The sequence below is a fragment of the Trichechus manatus genome, unplaced genomic scaffold (assembly GCF_000243295.1).
Source record: "Trichechus manatus latirostris isolate Lorelei unplaced genomic scaffold, TriManLat1.0 scaffold00236, whole genome shotgun sequence".
Taxonomy (NCBI): Eukaryota; Metazoa; Chordata; class Mammalia; order Sirenia; family Trichechidae; genus Trichechus; species Trichechus manatus.
Window position 1 is genome coordinate 778,137 of NW_004444172.1, and position 23,320 is coordinate 801,456.

Here is a 23,320-nt window from a genome sequence, read left to right on the forward strand (position 1 = left end):
GAATTGTGTTCTCAAAAAATGTGTATCAACTTGGTTAGGCCATGATTCCCAGTATTGTATGGTTTTCTACCATTTTGTGATCTGATATGTTTATCCAATGTGTTGTAAATCCTAACTTCTATGATGTTAATGAGGCAGGATTAGAGGAGGTTATGTTAAAGAAGCAGGACTAATCTATAGGATTAGTTTGTATGTTGAGTCATTCTCTTTTGAGATATAAAAGACAGAATGAAGCGGAGAGGAAAGAGATCTTATACCAACAAAAAAGAGGTGCCAGGAGCACAGCATGTCCTTTAGACCCAGGGTCACTGCTATGAAAAACTCCTAGACCCAAAGGAAGATTGATGACAAAGAGTTTCCCCCAGAGCCAACGGAGAGAGAAAGACTTTCCCTGGAACTGGTGCCATGAATTTGGACTTTTAGCCTCCTAAACTGTGAGAGAATAAATTCCTGTTTGTTAAAGCCTGAATCAACTTGTGGTATTTCTGCTGTTAGCAGCTCTAGATAACTAAGACAGAATTTGGTACCAGGAGAGTAGGGTGCTGCTCTAACACATACCTACAATGTGGAAGTGATTTTGGAATTGAGCAATGGGTAGCGGCTGAAAGAATTTTATAGTGCCTAGTAGTAAAAATCTAGGTTGTCTTGAAGAGACTGTTGGTGGAATTATGGACATCCAAGACAATTCTGGTGAGGATTCAGAAGGAAGTAAGAAGGGACGTAACACTGGAGACGATGCAGATAGCAAAAAGCAGCAGCAGAACTAGAAAACCAGTGCAAGACAGTGCAGGAGCCGACCCACAGAGTGAGAGTTGACTGTCTTTTGCAAGCGGCTTCCTAGCAGAGTGAGGTGCCTCCAGGCACTTATTGGTAGAGCTAAAAACTTTGGAACACTTGCCCGAGCAAGGCAGATGCCAGGCCAGCAGAAGAGGCAAGAGGTGCCGAGAAGCCAAGGAAGCAGGAAAGAGAAGCTGAAGAGACAAGGGACACAGGAAGCAGAGCTGCCTGGGTTCCAAAGGGTAGAGCCATGGCCTCTGGGATTTCAATAGGTGGGACCACAGCCTCCTAGGTTTCACAGTCAGATTTTCACCAACTCTTTTCCGGAGCGTGGGGCTGACTTTCAGGATGCCAGCAGGACGGGGCCAGATCTAGTGTCCGAAGATGAGGAGGCAGGGCATCCATGCCCAAAGGGTAGAAGAACAGGGTCTTCAGGGGTCGAGGGGGTGGAGTGGCCAATCAGATGGACTAAGAGAATGGGGCTGCCCACAAGTGAGGGAGCTGAGTTGTCATTCCAGTGGGCCTGGAAGGCAGAGCTGAAGCCCAGGTCTGAGGGGCATCCACTCAGAATATGGAGAGTATGGCCATCATCCAGAGTCTAAACGATAGGGCCATTGTCCAAATGGTCTCAGAGAACAGAGCCAACTTGCTTGGTGCCTGTTACTCTACTTTCCATCCAATTTCTCCACTTGTAATGGAAATGTCTATATTGTGCCTGCTCCACCATTGTACTTTGGAAGCAGCTAAATTTTATTCTAGGTTCTAAAAATAAAGAGGTATTTAGCCCCAGGGTGGAATTTAGACTTGGAGTTGATTTAAACCTTTTGCTATGTTATAATAGGGTCAATGTGTTTTACATGTGGCAAGAACATTTATTTTGGAGGTCAAAGGTAGAGAATGTTATTGATAGAATTGTGTCCCCCCAAAATGTGTATCAACTTGGCTAGGCCTTGATGCACAGTGTTGTGTGGTTCTCCACCATTTTGTGATCTGATATGATTATACTCTGTGTTGTAAATCTTAACCTCTGTGATGTTAATTTTTAGTACTGTGGGGGCTTAGTTTTTGCTGTGATGTTGGAAGATATGCCGCTGGTATTAAAATACCAGCAGGGTCACCCATGGTGGACATGTTTCAGCTGAGTTTCAAGATGAAGACAGACTAGGAAGAAGGGCCCAACTGTCTCCTTCTGAAAAGAATTAAACTCTGAAAATGTTATGAATAGTTTCAGGATATTGTTTAATATAGTGCCAGAAGATGATCCCCTCAGGTTACAAGGTACTCAAAAGACGACTGGGGAAGAGCTACCTCTTCAAAGTAGAGTCACCCTTAATGATGTGGATGGAGTCAAGCTTTTGAGACCTTCATTTGTTGATGTGGCAGAACTCAAAATGAGAAGAAACAGCTGTAAACATCCATTAATAATCGGAATGTGGATCATACGAAGTACGGATCTAGGAAAATTGGAAATCGTCAAAAATGAAATGGAAGGCATAAACATCGATATCCTAGGCATTAGTGAGCTGAAATGGATTGCTGCTGGCTATTTTGAATCCAGCAATCATATGGTCTACTATGCCAGGAATGACAACTTGAAGAGGAATGGCATTCCATTCATCATCAAAAAGAACATTTCAGGATCTATCCTGAAATACAATGCTGTCAGTGATAAGATAATATCCATATGCCTACAAGGAAAACCAGTTAATACGACTTGTTCAAATTTATGCCCCAACCACTAAGGCCAAAGATGAAGAAATTGAAGATTTTTACCAACTTCTACAGTCTGAAATTGATCAAACCTGCATTCAGGATGCATTGATAATTACTGGTGGTTGGAATGCGAAAGTTTGGAGACAAAGAAGGATTGGTAGTTGGAAAATATGACCTTGGTGACAGAAACAATGCCGGAGATCGCGTGATAGAATTTTGCAAGACCGACCACTTATTCATTGCAAATACCTTTTTTCACCAACATAAACAATAACAATACACATGGACCTGGGCAGATGGAATACATAGGAATCAAACTGATTACATCTGTGGAAAGAGAAGATGGAAAAACTCAATATCATCAGTCAGAATAAGGCCAGGAGCCAACTGTGGAACAGATCATTAATTGCTCTTAGGCAAGTTCAAGTTGAAACTGGAGAAAATTAGAACAAGTCCACCAGAGTCAAAGTATGACCTTGAGCATATCTCACCTGAATTTAGAGACAGTCTCAAGAATAGATTTGATGCGTTGACACTAATGACTGCAGACCAGATGAGTTGTGGAATGACATCAAGGACATCATACATGAAGACATCAAGAGATCATTAAAAAGACAGAAAAGAAAGAAAAGACCAAAATGGATGTCAGAAGAGACTCTGAAACATGCTCTTGAACATCGAGTAGCTAAAGCAAAAGGAAGAAATTATGAAGCAAAAGAGCTGAACAGAAGATTTCAAAGGGTGGCTGGAGAAGACAAAGTAAAGTATTATAAGGACTTGTGCAAAGAACTGGAGTTAGAAAACCAAAAGTGAAGAACACACTCGGCATTTCTCAAGCTGAAAGAACTGACAAAAAAACTCAAGCCTCGAGTTGCAATACTGAAGGATTCTATGGGGAAAACATTAAATGACACAGGAAGCATTAAAAGAAGGTGGAAGGAATAAACAGTCATTATAACAAAAACAACTGGTTGGTGTTCAACCATTTCAGGAGATAGCATATGATCAGGAACTCATGATACTGAAGGAAGAAGTCGAAGCTGCACTGAAAACACTGGCAGAAAACAAAGCTCCAGGAATTGACGGAATACCAATTGAGTTGTTTCAACAAATGGAAGCAGTGCTGGAAGTGCTTACTCGTGTATGTCGAGAAATTTGGAAGACAACCCACTGGAAGAGATCCATATTTATGTCTATTCCAAAGAAATGTGATCCATCCAAATGTGGAAATTATCCAGCAATATCAGTAATATTACCCACAAGTAAAATTTTGCTGAAGATGATTCAAAAGCGGCTGCAGCAGTATTTCAACAGGAAACTGCCAGAAATTCAAGCTGGATTCAGAAGAGAAGGTGGAACTAGGGATATCATTGCTGATTTCAGATGGATGCCGGCTGAAAGCAGAGACTACTAGAAAGATATTTACCTGTGTTTTATTGATTATGCAAAGGCATTCGACTGTGTGGATCATAAGAAATTATGGGTAACTTATCGAAGAATGAGAATTCCAGAACACTTAATTGTGCTCATGAGGAAACTGTACATAGATCAAGAGGCAGTCGTTCTAACAGAACAAGGGGGTATTGCGTGGTTTAAAGTCAGGGAAGGTGTGCATCAGGGTTGTATCCTTTCACCATACTTATTCAACCTGTATGCTGAGCAAATAATCCGAGAACCTGGACTATATGAATAAGAATGGAACATCAGAATTGGAGGAAGACTCATTAATAACCTTAGATATGCAGATGATACAACCTTGCTTGCTGAAAGTGAAGAGGACTTGAAGCACATACTGATGAAGATCAAAGACCACAGCCTTCAGTATACATTACAGCTCAACATAAAGCAAACAAAAATCCTCACAAGTGGACCAATAAGCAGCAGCATGATAAACGGAGAAAAGATTGAAGTTGTCCAGGATTTCATTTTACTTGGATCCACAATCAACACCCGTGGAAGTAGCAGTCAAGAAATCAAAAGACTCATTGTACTGGGCAAATCTGCTGCAAAAGACCCCTTTAAAGTGTTAAAAAGCAAAGATTTCACCTTGAGGATCGAGACGGCCATGGTATTTTCAATTGCCTCATATGCATACGAACACTGTACAATGAATAAAGAAGATCAGTGAAGGATTGTTGCCTTAAATTATGGTGTTGGCGATGAATATTGAATATACCATGGACAGCCAGAAGAACGAACAAATCTGTTTTGGAAGAAGTATAGCCAGAACGTTCCTTAGAAGCCAGGATGGCAAGACTTCGCCTTACTTACTTTGGACATGTTATCAGGAGAGATCATTCCCTGGAGAAGGACAACTTGCTTGGTAAAGCAGAGGGTCAGGGAAAGAGAGGAAGATCCTTAATGAGATGTATTGACACAGTGGCTACAACGATGGGCTCAAGCACAGCAACGATTGTGAGGATGGTTAAGTGCTGGGCAGTGTTTCATTCTGTTGTACATAGGGTTGCTATGAATCAGAAGCTACTCAATGGTACCTAATAACAACATCATGATAAAGATGTTTAAATGTATCTGGAAGTGTTTCTTTAATATTTTTATTCCCATAAAGGTACACTCTATTCTATATGCTAAGACAAACATTTGATTAATTGACGTTTTCATACGAACCGTAACTAACTGTTCTGACTTACATACAAATTGGACTTAAAGACTGACTGAGGAATGGAACTCGTTCATTTTCTGGGTTCTGCCTCTATTTAATATGATGTTCACACCACATCCATATCACATAGCGTCCTATTTCACAGAATATATCATGGATGTTAGACAATGCATGACTGTATTAGTCTTTCAGTGGGATTTTTTAAATTTGAAAGTAAACACATCAATTTTTATTAACCCAAAGCACTGAGTCTCATCATTTCTCTAATATAAAAAATAAAGATATAAGTAGTATTTAAATTATACACAATTCTTATATGTTTATTAAGTCAATTTATTTCAGGTTATTTCCCTAAGCATGACATTTTTAATACACTAGTTTCAGCTTGTTTTGGGGTCATGTATTTGTGCAAGCATTAAGTAGAAAATTATAAAGTCTGCCAATAAGGTAAAAGTTGAGCATTTTCAAAATAATCTTAAAATTTTATTAAATTATAACATTCAATTATGACTTGTATAAACTTACTCAATTTAACTTTTTTTTTTTTTTCAACAAGATAGCAAAAAAAGAGAGACCATTTTCATCTGAACACCAGATGGAGTTACTGGTTTGCGGTTCAGCTACTATGGCTGCACATCAAATTACTCCAAAAGTTAGAAGTTCAGAACAACCATTTTATTGTGCTAATAGATTCTATGGGTTAGGAATTGAATCACAGTTGGAGGGGCTTATCTTTGCTAGACATTGGAATGCCAGCTAGGAAGACCTGAAGGTTGAGAATAACTTGATTACTGAGGACTGGCACCGTCTGAAGATTTCTTCACTCACATGATAGTAGGATGGCTGTTGCATGTTGACAAAAGAGACTGAACATGGTCTCTCCATGTAACTAGAATTCAAACCAGTATGGTAGCCTGGGGAAGTTGGAACATAATATACAGCAGCTCAGGACTATAGATACAAGTGTCTCAGCACACAGGGTGGAACCTCTATTGCCTTTCTGGCATACTCTTGGAAGGGAAGTCATGAAAAGTTGCTTCTGTTGCATTCCAGCCTTAAAAAAGGGAATCAGAAGTCCACTGAGAGGCCAGGGGAAGAGTCATCAATCATGTTTCTTAACAAAGCAGTGTCAATGTCACATTGCATGTGGAGTGAGAGACAAGGTTGTAACCAACACTGGATTACACAATTTGGCACAGCATGGGTTTATTTTTTGTTGATTTGTGTCTTAGTCATCTAGTGCTGCTGTAGCAGAAATACCACAAGTAGATGCCTTTAACAAAGAGAAATTTCTTACCTCACGGTCCAGTAGGCTACAAGTCCAAATTTAACGCATAGGCTGGAGAAGAAGGCTTTCTCTGTCGGCTCTGGAGAAAGGTCCTTGTCATCAGTCTTCCTTTTGTCTGGGAGACTCTCAGCGCAGGAACCTCGGGTCCAAAGGGAGTGCTCTGCTCCCAGCACTGCTTTCTTGGTGGTATGATGTTCCCAATTCTCTGCTTGCTTCCCTTTCCTTTTATCTCTTGTAAGATAAAAGGTAGTACAGGCCACACCTTAGGGAAACTCCCTTTACACTGGCTGAGGGAAGTAACCTTAGAAAGAGTGTTATACAATCCCACAGTAATCCTCTTTAACATAAAATTACAATCACAAAACGGAGGACAACCACACAATACTGGGAATCTTGGCCCAGCCAAATTGATACACACATTTTTGGGGGGACATAATTCAATTCATGATAATATGTTTATGTTGATTCTTTTCGATAGTTTGCTCATTTAACTAAGGTTTATAGTTGCATTTGTTTATACTAAACGTCGGTAAGATGTATGGTTTGAGGGAGATTTACTACGACGGTAATAGATCTTAAACTTCAAGGTACCTTGCTTGCCCAAGTCCCTTCCAAGGTACCCGGGAGGTGCCATAGTATCTGCATAGTTGCACATTTAGTAAATTTTGCAAAAGTTGTTTTAGTCATAGCATTAATGGCTGCTGCCCCTGTCCTCTCTGGTTCCTCTGTGTCCATAACCCCTTTCATAGTGTGGTAGTTCAGTGATTACAGGTATTAGGGATTCTGAATGAAAAAAAGTAAAGTTGAGGATATATTTAGTTTGGGGTTTATGTGGTTTTTAGTAACTCTGTATATAGTTAGTTTATTGCAAGCAACGTTCCACATAATTTATTTCTAGAGTTAAAATTGCCTGATTCTAATGCTAACGATCTTCATAACGTATGACTGTTGTAGAGATCAGGTTTCTGTGCCTTTAACTTGAAAAGAGAATAGTCTATCCTCAGGTATTTGTAAACCTTACCATTAGTTGCCTCCCTATCAACACATCTTTCTGCTCTTATTAATCACTGTAACCTCGCCTGTTTGTGGTACTTGTTAGCTTTTTTGAAAATATGCAATTAACTGGGAGTTATTTCCTCCTTCAACATTCCATATCTATTTTGAATTTGGAATGCATTCTTTTTTTTTTTTTTTCCCAAAGGTAGCCAGCAATACTGTATTAGCTTCCTTTTCCAATTCACCTGGGTCCACTCTTGACTGCCATTTATTTCTTGAAATGAAAAGTCTCATTATTTTCGTTAAAGTCTATAATCAAGCATTTTTGTTTGTTTGGTTTTTTGCTAATTCAGTCTGACTTCTCACACTTAATGTGATTTTTTTTAAAACACAATTGATAAGTCTTCTTGGATTTTTGTCCACTTGCTGCAGTGAACATGGGTGTGCATGGGTGTGCATCTGAGTAGGATTGCTGGATCATAGGTATTTCTGTTTCTTGCTTTTTAAGGAAGTGCCATATAGTTTACCATAGTTGTTGTACCATTTTACATTGCCAACAGCAGTGTGTAAGAGTTCCAAACCTTTCACAACTTCTCCAACATATGTAATTTTCTTTCTTTTCTTTTCTTTTTTAATTAGTGCCAGTAATATCAGGGTGAGATGGTATCTCACTGAAGTTTTGACTTGAATTTCCCTAATGGCTACTGATCACAAGAATTTCCCCACCTGAATATCTTCTTTGGTGAAGTGTCTGTTCATATCCTTTGCCTATATTTTAATTGGATTATTTGTCTTTTCAGTGTTGAAGTGTTGAAGTATTCTATAGAGTTTAGAGTTTAGGCCCTTGTCAGACATGTCAAAGCCATTCTCCCTCCCCCTAGTATGTAGGTTGCCTTTTAACTCTTTTGGTGAAGTCTTTTGATGAGCATAAATATTTAATTTTTAGGGGGTCCCAGGTACCTAGTTTATCTTCTGGTGTTTGTGCATTGTTAATTATGGTTTGTATTGTATTTACACCATGTAATAGGACCCCTAGCATTGTTCCTGTTTTTAATTCCATGATCTTTATCATTTTAGGTTTTATATTTAGGTCCTGTATTCATTTAAAGTTAATTGTATATGGTGTGAGGCACAAGTCCTGTTTTATTTTTTACAGATGGACATCCATTTTTGCCAGCATCATTTGTTAAAAATATTGTCTTTTCTCCACTTAATGGACTTTGGTCCTTTGTCAAAGATCAGCTGACCATAGGTGGATGAATTTATGTCTGGATTCTCTATTCCATTTCATCAGTATATGTGTCTGTCGTTGTACCAGTACCAAGCTGTTTTGACTACCTTGGCAGTATAATAGGTTCTGAAATCAAGTAGTGTGAGACCTCCAATTTTTTCTTCAGTTCTTTCAGTTTGAGAAATAACACGTTTGTTCCTCCCTTCTGGTTTTCTAACTCCAGGTCTTTGCACATTTCATTATACTACTTTACCTTGTCTTCTGGAGCCACCTTTTGAAATCTGTTCAACTCTTTTACTTCATCATTTTTTCCATTCACTTTAGCTATTCTATGCTCAAGAGCAAGTTTCACAGTCTCTTCTGATGTCCATTTTGATCTTTTCTCTCTTTCCTGCCTTTTTAATGGCCTTTTGCTTTCTTCATGTATTATGTCCTTGATACCATTCCAGAATTTCTCTGGTCTTCTTCATTAGTGTTCAACGCATTAAATCTGTTCTTGAGATAGTCTCTAAATTCAGGTGGGCTATACTGTATTTTGTTTCTCGTGTTCTTGTTTGAATTTTCTTCAGCTTCAACTTCAACTTGCACATGAGCAATTGGTCTGTTCCACATTCACCCCTGGCCTTTATCTGGCTGATGATATTGAGCTTCTCCATCTTCTCTTTCCACAGATGTGGATGATTTAATTCCTATGTATTCCATCAACTGAGGTCCAGGTGCATAGTCACCATTTATGTTATTGAAAAAAGATATTTGCAAGCAATAAGTCTTTGGTCTTGCAAATTCTACCATGAAGTCTCCTGCATCATTTCTGTCACCAAGACCATGTTTTCCAACTACTAACTCTTCTTCTTTTCCAACTTTCATATTACAATCAGAAGTGATTATCTTGATTGCATGTTTGATCAGTTTCAGACTGCAGAAGTTGATAAATATCTTCAATTTCCTCATCTTAGCATTAGTGGTTGGTGCATAAATTTAAATAGCAATCATATTAATTGGTCTTCCTTGTAGGCATATGGATGTTACCCTATCACTTACAGCTTTGTGCTTCAGGATGGATTTTGAAATGTTCTTTTTGATGATAAATGCACTCCATTCCTTTTCAATTTGTCTTTCCTGGCATAGTAGATCATGATATTGTCCAATTCAAAATGGCCAAAACCAGTCCACTTCAGCCCGCTAATTTCTAGGATACTGATCTTTATGCATTCCATTTCATTGACTCTCAATTTTCCTAGATTCATACTTCTTACATTCCACGTTCTGATTATTAATGGATGTTTGCTCCTGTTTCTTTTCATTTTGAGTTGTGCCACATCAGTAAATGAAGGTCCCTAAAGCTTGACTCCATTCGTGTCATTAAAGTGTCATTAATGTTAACTTTACTTTGAGGAAGCAGCTCTTCTTGTCATTTTTTGAGTACCTTCCAACCTGAGGGGCTCATCTTTCAGCACTGTATCAGACAATGTTTTGCTGATATTCTTAATGTTTTCACTAGCCAATTTTTTCAGAAGTGGACTTCCAGGTCCTTCTTCTTTGTGTCTCTCAGTATGGAAACTCTGCTGAACCCTGTCCACCAGGAGTAATCATGCTGGTATTTGAAATACAGGTGGCAGAGCTTCCAGTTTCACAGCAACATGCAAGCCAGCACAGTACGACAAAGTGACAGACATGTGGTGGTCATTTCCTCTAGATCTCAAATTTTTGGGAGTATGGTTGTGCATAGTATTCTGTTATGATCCTTTTTGTTTCAGTTTGGTCTGTTGTAATATCCTCCATATCATTTCTTATTTGGGTTATTTGCTTCCTCTCCTGCTTTTTCTTTTATCACTTTGGCCAAGTGTGTCAATTTTGTTTATCTTTTCAAAGAACCAAGTATTGGTCTGGTTTACTCTTTCTGTTAATTTTCTATTTTATGTATTTCTACTGTAATCTTTATTATTTCCTTACTTATGATGAATGTGGGCTTCTTTTGTTCTTCTCCTTCTATTAGTTTGAGTTGTAGGCCAATCATTCTGGGCTGTTGTCCTTTTTTGATGTGTGTATTTATGGCTATAAATTGATCTCTTAGCACTGCCTTTGTAGTCTCCTAAAGATTTTGGTATGATGGTTTTCCATTCTCATTTAATTCTATGAATTTTTTTATTCCCTCATGTATTTCTTCTATTACCCAGTTGTTTTTAGCAAGGTGTTATTCAGTTTCTTATATTGGATTATTTTTTTCCAATGCTCTTCTTGTTATTGATTTATAGCTTTATGGTGTTCTGATCAGAGAGAATGCTTTGTATTATTTTGATGGTTTGAATTTTATTGAGGATTGCTTCTTGGCCTAATATATGGTCTATTCTGCAGAATGTTCCATGTGTGTTGGAAAACAATGTATACTTTTCTGCTGTTTGGTAAAGTGTTCTATATATGTCTATGTGGTCAAGTTTGTTGATTTTGGCCTTTAGATCTTCTGTATCCTTTTTTTATTTCTTTTTTTTAATTGTACTTTAGATGAAGGTTTACAGGACAAATAGTTTATTTTTAAACAGTTAATACACGTATTGTTTTATGACAATGGTTAACAACCCCACAGCATGTCAACACTGTCCCTTCTCAACCTTGGGTTCCCTATTGCCAGATTTCCTGTCCCCTCCTGCTTTCTAGTCCTTGTCCCTGGACTGTTGTGCCCCGTTAGTCTCGTTTTGTTTTAAGGGGCTGTCTAATCTTTGGCTGAATTGTGAACCTCAGGAGTGACTTCATTACTGAGCTAAAAGAGTGTCTGGGGGCCATACTCTTGGGGTTTCTCCAATCTCTGTCAGGCCAGTAAGGCTGGTCTTTTTTTGTGAGTTAGAATTTTGTTCTTCATTTTTCTCCAGCTCTGTCCAGGACCCTGTGTTGTGATCCCAGTCAGGACAGTTAGTGGTGGTACCCAGACACCATCTAGTTGTACTGTACTCAGTCTGGTGGAGGCTGTGGTAGTTGGGGTCCATTAGTCCTTTGGAGTAATCTTTTCCTTTTATCTTGTTTTCTTCTTTCCTCTTGCTCTCTAGATCTTCTGTATCTTTGTTGAGTTTTTTTCTAGATGTTCTTTCCTTTACCAAGAGTGGTGTATTGAAGTTTCCTACTATTACTGTGGAACTGTCTATTTCTCTTTTCAGTGTTGTGAGAGTTTGTTTTATTATTTTGCAGCCCTGTCATTGGATGCACAGATATTTGTTAAAGTTATGTCATCTTGGTGGATTGTCCCTTTAATCATTATGTAATGTTCTTCCTTGTCTTTTACTACTGATTTTGCCTTAAAGCCTATTTTATCTGAGGTTAGTTTTGCCATTCCTGCCTGTTTTAGTCACCATTTGCTTGATATATTCTTTTACATCCTTTGATTTTTAATATGTTTATGTCTTTGCATCTAAGGTGTGTCTCTTGTAGACAACATATTGATGAGTTGTGTTTTTTTTTTTTAATCCATTCTGCCACAGTCTGTCTTCTTACAGATGAATTCAAGCCATGTAAATTCAGTGTGATTATTGATAAGTAGGAGTTTATTGCTGTCTTATTTTTGTACATTTTTTTGTGGTGCTAACGTTTACTTTGTTCCTCTTCCTTTCCTGCCTGAGTTCCTTTTATTTGTGGATTTTCTTTTCTTTCATTATTTTAGATTTTGTGTTTACTGAGACTTTATGTTTTTCTTATTTTTTATTCTCAGAGTAGGTTTGTTATTTTTTTTGTGTTGTTATGTTGAAATTTACCCTTCTCTTCCTAAGTTTGAGCCAATCTTTTATTATTTAGTATCGTCTTGATTTCCTCTCCATTTGAAAGTTATATACTTTTACCACTTATTCCCCCTTTTAATATTTTGACGTTGTCATCATTTATGGATTGACATCTCTCTTTCCCTTTTTTAAGTTTTTTAGTTTGTTTTATTATTGAGAGTTCTTTACCTAGTTTGGTATCTGGTTGATGCTGTCCTGTGTTATAGTCTCCAGTTGTTGTCTTATGTTGTTGGTTCCCTAACTGAAGGACTGCTTTTAATATTTCTTGTGATTTTAGTTTGTTTTTACAAATTCCCTTAATTTCTGTTTTATCTGGAAATGTCCTAATTTTGCCACCATATTTGAGAGAGAGTTTTGCATTATATATTATTCTTGGTTGGCAATTTTTGTCTTTCAAGGTTTTATATATTACATCCCATTGCCTTCTTGCCTCCATATTTTCTGTCGAGTAATCAGAGTTCTGTCTTATTGTTTCCCTTTTGTAATTGTCTTTTCGTTTTTATCAAGCTACTCTCAGGATTCTTTCTTTGTCTTTGGTTTTGGGAAATGTTATGATATGTCTTGGTGACTTTCTTTTGAGGTCTATCCTATATGGGGCTCACTGAGCTTCTTGTATGGTCAGTTTTTCATCTTTCATGATATTTGGGAAGTTTTCTGCCAGTAAATCTTCAACAATCTTCTCTGTGTTTTCCATTTTCTTCCCCTGTTCTGGAACTCTGACCACAAGTAAATTTTTGCTGCTCATGTGTCCCACATAATTCTTAGGTTTTCTTCAATTTTTCTGATATTTTCCTCATGCAAAGTGGCATCCATGGATTTGTCTTCAATCTCATGGATTCTGTCTTCCATTGTTTAAAAATTGCTCCTAAAACATTCTTTTGAGTAGTTTATTTCTGAAATTTAGCTGTTTATCTTTTAGATTTCTAGTTTGTTTTTTTTTTTAATGAATTCTAATTGTTCATTTATTTTGACAATTTGTTCTTGTATTATTTTCCTGAGATCTTCTATTGCTTTGACTGTGTTTTCCTTGGTTTTGGCTATAGGTTTTTCTGTGTTTTCTATCATTTTTGTCTATTTTTCCTTGGTTTTGTCTCTGTTTTTTTTTTTTTTTTTTTTTTTTTTTATCTCTTTCTTAATCTCTTGGAGAGCTCCAAATATTAGTCTTTTTAATTCCCTGTCATGCAGTTCCAGTGCCTTTTCTTTTACGAGAAGGTCAACTAATTGTTGTGATCATTTGCTAGAACTATCTTTTTCTCTTTTTTTATATGTTTTGATATTGTTTAATGTCTCTCAGACTTTAAAGATCATTTTCTTTATTGATTGTATGTTTATTTGTTTCATCCTGCTTCTTCGTTTTGCTTTGATATATCAGGGCAGGCTGGCTGGGCATGTTTTGCTGCTTGCTCGTCTGTGGGCATGCCAGTTCTCACTACTTTGATTGGGTGAACAGGGCAGCAGCAGGCAAGATAAGATTCTTTCACTGTATGCTGGTTTGGCGAGGTGGCTGTGTTTGTACTGGCTGGGCACTGTCTGCATCCTGATGTTGGTCCATAGGCACAGGAATGATCACAGACCCTCAACAGAAAGGCTGTGATATCTTACAGGGAAGGGTATAGGCTCTCTTCCCACAATTCAGCAGCTGGTCAAATGTTGAAAAGGAAGGGGCAATGCAGGCTCAGTGTTGTAGTGGGCCTGAGATGGGGACACTAATCATACTTCCACCGTAAGGGATAATGGGAAAGGAGGGTTTCATACAGGAGTAGGTGGGGGAAGTAAGTAAAGAAAAGAGAGAGAAAAAAAATGTAGTCAGCGGGTTAGGGCAAGGTGTATCTGAGAACCAGTAAGAAGGGGGAAAGGTTGCCTACAGGACTAGTTAGTGGGAGAAAGAAATGGAAGAAAGGGAAAAAAAGAAAAACAAGTATGGCACAGTTTGAGCTGGCAGGTGGGGGCAGGCAGACCAGGGGTGACAGCTTGCCAGTAGCTTTCCAGCTAAGTAGGAATGGTGGGAGGGGTATGGGACAGAAGGTTGAAGGACCGGAAAGCATGTTTCTGTGGATACTGAGTGCTCCATCTCCTGTTGGGAGTACTGTCTATTTTCCTTCCCATACTCCCTGTCCAGGGTCTTTGCTGTCGGTGCTCTATGCTGGTGATGCTGTGATATGTTATTTGGCAAGGGACCTCTACTCCACATCTCACCTCGTTCTCTGTTTTTCTTCAGTTTCTTCTTCTATTCAGTGTTTGATCTAGTTCTTTATCCCTTCATTTGATGCTTAGAGTTCCAGGATTGACATTTGTATCTGTTTTACAGTGTTTTTTTTATCTTTATTGCAGAGGGACTGCATGATATGTTTGTCTAGGGCACAAAGTTTGCTCTACCTCCAGAATTTAATATTTTGCAAATTGATTTTTACTTTGTAGTTTTTGGAATTTATTGAAATTATCTTTGTCAGAGAGTGCATGAATAACTTTTTATAAATATTTTATTGGTACTGTAAAAGAGATATATGTCCAGTTCCTAAGTATACCACTTACATGGTCTCTGAAAATTATATAATTATCTTTAAAGTTTTTATCTTCTTGATTTGTCAAGTACTGAAAAATCATTTTAGTCAGTAGTGTTATAAAGTTTTCAATTTATATTTTTGTCTTTCTTAATTGCTGAATACTGATAAATCCTTCATTAATTCAATATATTTTTCTCTCTTTTTTTTAAGACTGTCTATTTTTCATCACTGAAGCTAACTAATAGTCTTTTATTTTTACCTATGCTCATTCTTGAGATCACAAATTTGTCCATCTCTGCTTCTATTGTTACATGCCTTTGACATATGTTTCAAGGAATAACCATAGATATTATATAGTTTGACTCCTTTTAGGTGATAAACACACACACACATCTGTTTATTTTACAAATCAAAGACACTTTGGCTCATATTGAAGTCTCTCTACTAGATGCTAGAGTCTTAAGACATTTAGTAGCAGGAAGAAAGGAAGAAATACAAATATTTTCTTTGTTTTTTCTTATGTTATTTTCAGAATGAATATTGATTAATGTTACCTGTGATATACTTATTACACTCTCATTGTAGTAAATTGAAACTATACAGAAAAATATAAACAATAAAGCAGAAATCATTTGAAATCCTGCCACTGTGAGAAAGCCAATAATCCCTTCTAATCCAAACTCACTCGAATAGAGCTCATATACAGACCCACATACCCACTTCTGACATTCACATGTAAATAGTTGAATGGAATTATGAGGTGCCATCTTTAATTATAGGGAGCCTTGATGGTGCAGTGGTTAAGTTCTCCTCTGCTATCTGAAAGGATGGTTGTTCAGGAGAAAGATGTGGAAGTCTGCTCCAGTAAAGATTACAGCCTTGGAAACGCTGTGTGGCTGTTCTACTCTTCCTACAGTTTCACTATGGGTCAGAATCAACTCATTGACAATGGGTTTGTTCTTTATAGGTTTATATTTCATTGTTTTACAATAATGAGGTTATATTTTATAAAAAGATTTTAATTTCTTTTACATGTCAGGACATACTCGGAATTTCTTCACCACTGCTATTCTGAAATCTTCTTAATAAGCTGTGTAATATTATGGTATAGATGTACTCTAGCATCTTAATACAATGTCTAATTCCATTTGCTTCCAATTCTGTTTTTTCACTATATTCTTTTTTGGTTCAATATTCCTCAACAAATGTATGCTTGTAATTGTCTTAGGCTGGATTCTCTAGAGAAACAAAACCAGTGAGATGTGTAAATATATACAGAGAGAGATTTATATCAAGAAAACGACCCATGCGACTGTAGAGGCTGGAACATCCTAAGTCTATGGATCAGGATAAAGGCTTCTCCTGATTCATGTAGCCTGGCAGGGGCTGGCAAACCCAATGTCAGCAGGTTGGAGAGCAGGGCTCTTGCTCTCAGTTAGTGAACATCACCGAATCCCAATTTCAGCAGGTAAGCTGCTAGCTCAAGTCCCAAGAACCAGAGGTCAGATGAATAGAAGCCAGCTGCCATATCAGAGCAGGAAATTGCCAAAATGTCTATTTATATTCGGATGCAGGCCACATGCCCAAGTAAAGTCTCTTTCAACTTATTGGCTACACACAGCAGATCCCATCATGGGGGTGATCACCCATGAACACTGAGAATCGTAGCCCAGCCAAGTTGACACACAATCTTAACCATCACAGTAATAGTCATTTTTGTACAAGGACTGTTATTTCTATAAAATGAGTTTTCCTTGAATTACTTTACAGATTAAAAGGGTTAGTTTTTTGTTTTCTTTTCACAAAGAAAAGAATTGCTAAATCACTGTCCAAAACGTAAGCAGGAATAGAATGGAAGTATAATGTACTAGCGGGAACCTGGCAGGATGCAGAATTCATTCAAGATGATTCCAATTAAAGTATTTTAGTGAAAAGGCTATTTACATGGGTATGGTTAGATTATGGGGGAAAATACCAACTATTACGAAACTAAAGCCTGAAGCTAAAAGGGGAGGAAATAATGTTACCAGAGAAAGGTGAGAAATGGGAACATAGATGCGGGTACACCCCGAAGTACATGTAATAATTCAGGGACATGGGCAGAGATGAGGTATAGAAGCAGAGATAAAATGTGGCGAAAACCTCAAGTTCTCACCAGCTTCCACTATTTAGCTACTGCTGGTGTTTCTTCATTGGTTGAATCCAACCAGAGGGGCAGGGAAAGGCAGCAAACACATCTGAAGGAATGGGAAATATAAGAAAAAAATATCACAGAGCATAACTCTAATCCCTAATTATACAACAGACTCAATTATCTTTCACTGTATCATTCAGACAATCTCTTACCTCACTTGTTCATAGTCAGAGGAAAGATGAATCTTCAAGATTATATTTTTGCACTTCAGTTAATTTCTGGTTTGATTACACAGAAGTAGCTAATTCTATGAAATAAGTGTACCTTGACATAATGTGAGATTGTTAACACATTGTTAATTAACTCTATTTAGGAATGTAGAAACAAAACTAAAAGTTTTTTCTGTTGTATCTACATGACAAAAAACATAAGCAAATTGTTTCTGTAATTTTAAGTCATTACCTCATGTTAATAATTAGGTAGTAGTCTCTTCAATGCCACCATGACGTCTTTGTTCCTCAGACTATATACAACAGGATTCATCATTGGTGTCAAAATGGTATAGAAAAGAGAGAGCAGTTTCCCCAATCCTTCAGATTGATTTGATCTGGGCTGTAAATAATTGATAGCAGCTGTTCCATAGAATAAGACTACAACTGTCAGGTGAGAAGAACAGGTGGTGAAGGCTTTGGCCCTCCCTTTGGCTGAGGACAATTTCAGAATACTGGAGATAATTTTGCTATAGGAGGCAACAATCAACAAAAATGGAACCATTAAAAATATCACAGCCAATATATAGATCACCATCTGATTCACTAATTTGTCTCCACAAGCAAGCTTGAGTATTTGGGGGAGGTCACAGAAGAAATGATTAATTGTGTTAGACCCACAAAAGGACCGAGAGAAAATCTGGCATGTTTGTCCAATTTCGACTGGAATTCCACTGATCCAGGAGCCAGCCACCAGCTGGGTACAGACTTTGTGGTTCATGACTAGAGGATAGTTCAGAGGGTTACAAATGGCCACATAGCGGTCATAGGCCATCACTGTCAGAAGCAAACACTCTGTGCCTCCAAAGAGAAGAACAAAACCCATTTGTGTAGCACAGGCCAAAAAAGAAATATTTCCTTTCTGAGTCCAAATGTCACTGAGCATTCTTGGGACAGTGGCTGTTACATAACATATTTCCAAAAAGGAAAGATTCCCAAGGAAAAAATACATGGGGTTCTGAAGAGTAGAGTCATTTCTTGTTATCAGTATTATCATGCTATTGCCCAACAAAATAATCAGATATATGGCTAAAAATATCCCAAAGAGAATCCACTGGAGGTTGGGTACATCAGAAAACCCCACGAGAACAAACTCCATAATTGCAGTATTATTTGATTCTTCTGCTTTTAATTTGCTTTCCATCTGTGGATATGGTAAATTCAAGATGGTTAATTTATTCACTATTTTGAAAATTGTTTTCACTTCTGTTAATGGGATAGGTGCTTGTATAAACCTACATATCTCATAATTAATTCCCCCATCACCATTCTCAATTTCTAGAGAATCTGATTTGAGACTTCAGCAATGAACTGATATGTTGTTAAAATCAATTCAACAAATAAAATCCTGATATATTTTATTAAACTTGGATTGTAATGATACTGGAGATATTGAGTAGTGTACACTGTTATTTAGAGCTTATTTTCAAGAAAGAGCTATGATTATTTTACCCCAATAAGAGTGTGTCTTTTCCTATCATTTAGTCTCAATTCTTGGATTTTTTCTGTGTAGACATCCCAATTCAACTTTTCTCAAGTCAAAACTTTTCTTTAATTTTTTTTTTTACTTTATTCTTCATTCAAAATTAGTTGTAAGACTTCCCCTTTATAAGATTCAGTTTTGTTAAACCAATCCTTTGTTATTGAGAGAAAAAATGTGTGCATTATTAACGTTCTGTTTTCTATATCCCTTCCATCACTTATACAAAATATAAAAACAATTAAGCTCAGCATCCTGTTGCATTTTAACATCTCTATTCAGTTTACAAAAAATGTTAATTAACCTTTAATTCAATGAAGAAATATGACCCACTGCTCACAATAATTTTTTTAGTTTTCGCTCCTTGTCCATGTAAGATTCTACGTTCCATTGTTACATAATTTCATGCAACCAAATCTAACTCCGTTTCTCTCTCCTCTCCTTCATAGTAATTTTCATTAATGAAATCATAACTTTGATTATACACAATTATTATTTACTCTGGCCCTACCTGAGGACAGAGCATGTGAATGAGATCTGAGAAAAACACAAATATCTTGCTTCACTTTCTGTTAATGTCTTCAGATATCAAGCAGTCACTGGGCACTACCTGACAATTCATATTACACTTGTTTAGTATTTACTTCTCATCTTTTCAAAACAATTATTCACATATTTCCTTCTCTCCTCAAATCTACTACACCCTACTCCACTTTCTAGTCCAATCAGCTAAAAATTTCGACTTAATAACTTTCAATGTGAAGGTGATCAGACAAGCATTCGCTCATATTTCCTTATTTCTATTAGCACTGTTGTTGTTAGGTGCCGTGTCAAGTTGTTCCGACTCACAGCGACCCTATGTACAACAGAATGAAACACTGCCCGATCCTGCCCCATGCTCACAATCTTTGTTATGCTTGAGCCCATAGTTGCAGCCACTGTGTCAGTCTGTCTCACTGAGGGTCTTCCTCTTCCTCGCTGGTCCTCTCCTTTACCAAGCATGATGTCCTTCTCCAGAGACTGATCTCCCCTGATAACCTGTCCAAAGTACTTGAGATGTAGTCTCGTCGTCTTTGCTTCCAAGGAGCATCCTGGCTGTACATCTTCCAAGACAGATTTGTTCATTCTTTTGGCAGTCCATGGTATATTCAATATTCTTTGCCAATACCATAATTCAAAGGCATCAGTTCTTCTTGGGTCTTCGTTGTTCATTGTCCAGCTTTCACATGCATATTAGGCAATTGAAAACACCATGGCTTGGGTCAGGCGCACCTTACTCTTCAAGGTGACATGTTTGTTTTTTTATCACTTTAAAGAGGTCTTTTGCAGCAGAGTTGCCCAATGCAATGTGTCTTTTGATTTCCTGACTGTTGTTTCCATGGGTGTTGATTGTAGATCCAAGTAAAATGAAAGACTGAAATAAAACAACTTCAGTCTTTTCGCTGTTTATCATGATGTTGCTTATTGGTCTAGTTGTGAGGATTTTTGTTTTCTTCATGTTGAGGTGTAATCCATACTGATGGCTGTAGTCTTTGATCTTCATTAGCAAGTGCTTCAAGTTCTCTTCACTTACAACAAGCAAGGTTGTGTCATTTGCATAATGCAGGTTGTTAATGAGTCTTCCTCCAGTCCTATTAACAGTAGTTGTCAAAACGACCTTAAATAAATTACATCTACTCCTCACTTACCGACTTGCTTGTTATGATATTTCACACTTACCACAATAGTAAAAAATCTACTATCTGGAGAGTATTCCCTCCCTTGAGGAGAGTCTCTGGACAGCCTCCAGGAAGCTGTGCTAGGCTTTCCCAGCAATTTGCTCCCTCCTGCAAGTGGAGGCAACACATCCAGTTGCCATGGACCTACCTCCTTCATGGCCAAGACCACTGGGCAGACAAGCAGGCAGCACCGAGCCAGTGGGTGCCTGTTCTGGGTTCCAAGCTTTTCTGAAGCCTGAGTCCTTGCAGCTCGAAATCACTGTTGGTGGGAAGAAAGGAAAGAAGGAGGCAACAGAGAAGGCATCTGGAAGAAATACATGTGAGTTTAATGACATCCCAAAGTGAGCCGAACTGGGCCTGAAGACTCTGCCTTGATGGGGCTGGTGCTAGGCCGGACTCCCAGTTCCCTCTCAGAAAGTCCTAGCATTGGTGACTTACCAAGCCCTGAGGGCAAAGCAGACTCCTGGATCAAGAATTCAGGGCTTATAAAGTCGGAGTAGAGCCCTGGAGGCAGCACTGGAGGAGGCTGAAGTGGTTAAGCAATGGCCCTCCAGTAACACAGCCCTGCTTTATTTGGCTTTGTCTCCTCCAAGCCTCCTTTTAGGCAGAGGCATAATCCATAACTGGACTCATCACAGTGATAAGCACATCAGTAAAACTTAGCTGTTATTATTTCTATGATTACATTTTCCAACTAAAAAAAAAATCAGACAAATTGAGATAGTCTGAAAACAGAAATAGAAATCCTGCATTTTCACATAATGCCAATTTCCGTGTAACTACCTGGTCTTTGTAACCTAAACGTGTCATAGATGAGGAGTAGGTGTTTTTATTATAAATAATAAATACTATTGTTATGATCATTTGTCATGAGTCTAATTTAATTTGTAGTTAGGAAGGTTAGAGGGCTGCATGTCTTATCTTAAGTACTTCACTCATTTTCAAATACAGTTTTTCCCAGAACTACGTTTTTTTCTGTTTTATTAGTTGTATCTTGATCTTCAAATTTAAAACTATCCTTATGTGAAATATCCTATCAATATAATAACAACTTACCTTCAAAGATTGCATAAAGCTGTATAGGAGACTCTAGTTATTTTGATAATATATACTTTTTTTTAAGATTTACATTTTTTTTTTCTTTTATCTCAGGAAGTCACAGTGATTCTACAATAGCCTTTGCTTGTTTTCAAACACCAAGTGCTCTTAAATAGAAAATAGTTACATACACATTGGGGGGAAATCTCTCTTGAGTATTTACTTAATTTCTAGGAGAATGCTTCTGTTGGCAATTACTCTGTTTTATTTTTCAAAACAATTTTCTCTGAATAGATCTGACCTTTTCTGAAATCCTTTCTTGGCACAAACCTCAAGCAAATTTGCTTTTCCAGATACAAAGAGAGTGCATGGAGGAGCAATACCACTTACTGCCTAGCATTATTATTATTTTTTTAATTGCATTTCAGGTGAAGGCTTACAAAACAAATAGTTTCTCATGAAACAGTATTACATATATTGTTTTATGACATTGGTTAACAACCCCACAACATGTCAACATTCTCCCTTCTCGACCTTTTTTTATATTGCTGAAAATATCCATAGCCAAGGATACACTATTTCAAAAATTTCTACATACACAGTTCAGTGACATCGACTACGCTCTTCCAATCGTGCTGCTATTCCCACTTTAGATGAAGGCTTACAGAACAAAATAGTTTCTCATTTAACAGTTAGTATACATGTAGCCCTATGACAATGGTTAACAACCTCACAACATATCAACACTATCCTTACTCAACCTTGGGTTCCCTATCACCAGTTTCCTTGTCCCCTTCTGCCTTCTTGCCCTTGTCCCTGGACTGCTGTACCTCATTAGTCCCATTTGGTTTTATGGGCCTGTCCACTCCCCGGCTGAACGGTGAACCTCGGAGATGACTTCACCACTCAGCTAAAAGGGTGTCTGGGGGCCATACTCTCGGGGTTTCTCCAGTCTCCTTTAGGTCAGTAAATCTGGTCTCTTTGGGAGTTAGAATTTTGTTCTACATCCTTCTCCAGCTCTGTCCAGAACCCTCTTTTGTGATCCTGGTCAGAGCAGTGAGTGGTGGTAGCCGGGCACCATCTAGCTGTACTGGACTCAGTCCAGTGAAGGCCTTGGTAGCTGTGGACAATCAGTCCTTCAGACTAATCTTTTCCTTGTAACCTGTTCTCTTCATTCTCCCTTGCTGCTAAAGGGAAGAGACCATTGGAGTATCTTAGATGGCTGCTCACAGGCTTTTAAGAACCCAGACGCTACTCACCAAGGTAGAATGTAGAACATTGTCTTTATAAAATGCGTTATGACAATTGAGCTAGATTTTCCCCAAGACCATGGTCCCGACAGCCCTCCACACAGCAACTCAGTCCCTCAGGGAGCTTGGATGTCTATGGAGCTTCCATCACCTTTCCTTGTACAAGTTGTGCTGGTTTTCCGCTGTATTGTGTACTGTCTCACCCTTCACCCAAGGTGTCACTTATCTATTGCCTATTTAGTATTTACCCCCCACCCCTCCCAGCCCTGGTAACCAACAAAGATTGTTATATTTTGTGTGTGAGCTTTTTCATGGGTTTTTACAAAAGAGGTCTCATACAATATTGGTCCTTTTGTGGTTGACTTATTTCACTCAACATAATGTCCTCCAGTTTCATCAATGTTATGAGATGCTTCACAGATTCATCATTGTTCTTTCTTGTTGCATAGTACTCCATTGTGTGTATGTACCATAGTTTGTTTATCCATTCATCTGTTGATGGGCATCTAGGTTGTTTCCATCGTTTTGCTATTGC

The 23,320-nt window shown here is 37.9% G+C and overlaps 1 protein-coding gene across 1 annotated transcript; it reads right to left on the reverse strand.

Moving 5' to 3' along the window:
• Positions 1 to 17,498: 17,498 nt before the first annotated feature.
• Positions 17,499 to 18,497, reverse strand: LOC101345590 (olfactory receptor 10AG1-like). Its single transcript, XM_004389215.3, has one exon. It carries the CDS (start codon positions 18,441 to 18,443, stop codon positions 17,499 to 17,501), a length of 945 nt encoding a protein of 314 aa, XP_004389272.2. The 5' UTR covers positions 18,444 to 18,497.
• Positions 18,498 to 23,320: the final 4,823 nt, after the last annotated feature.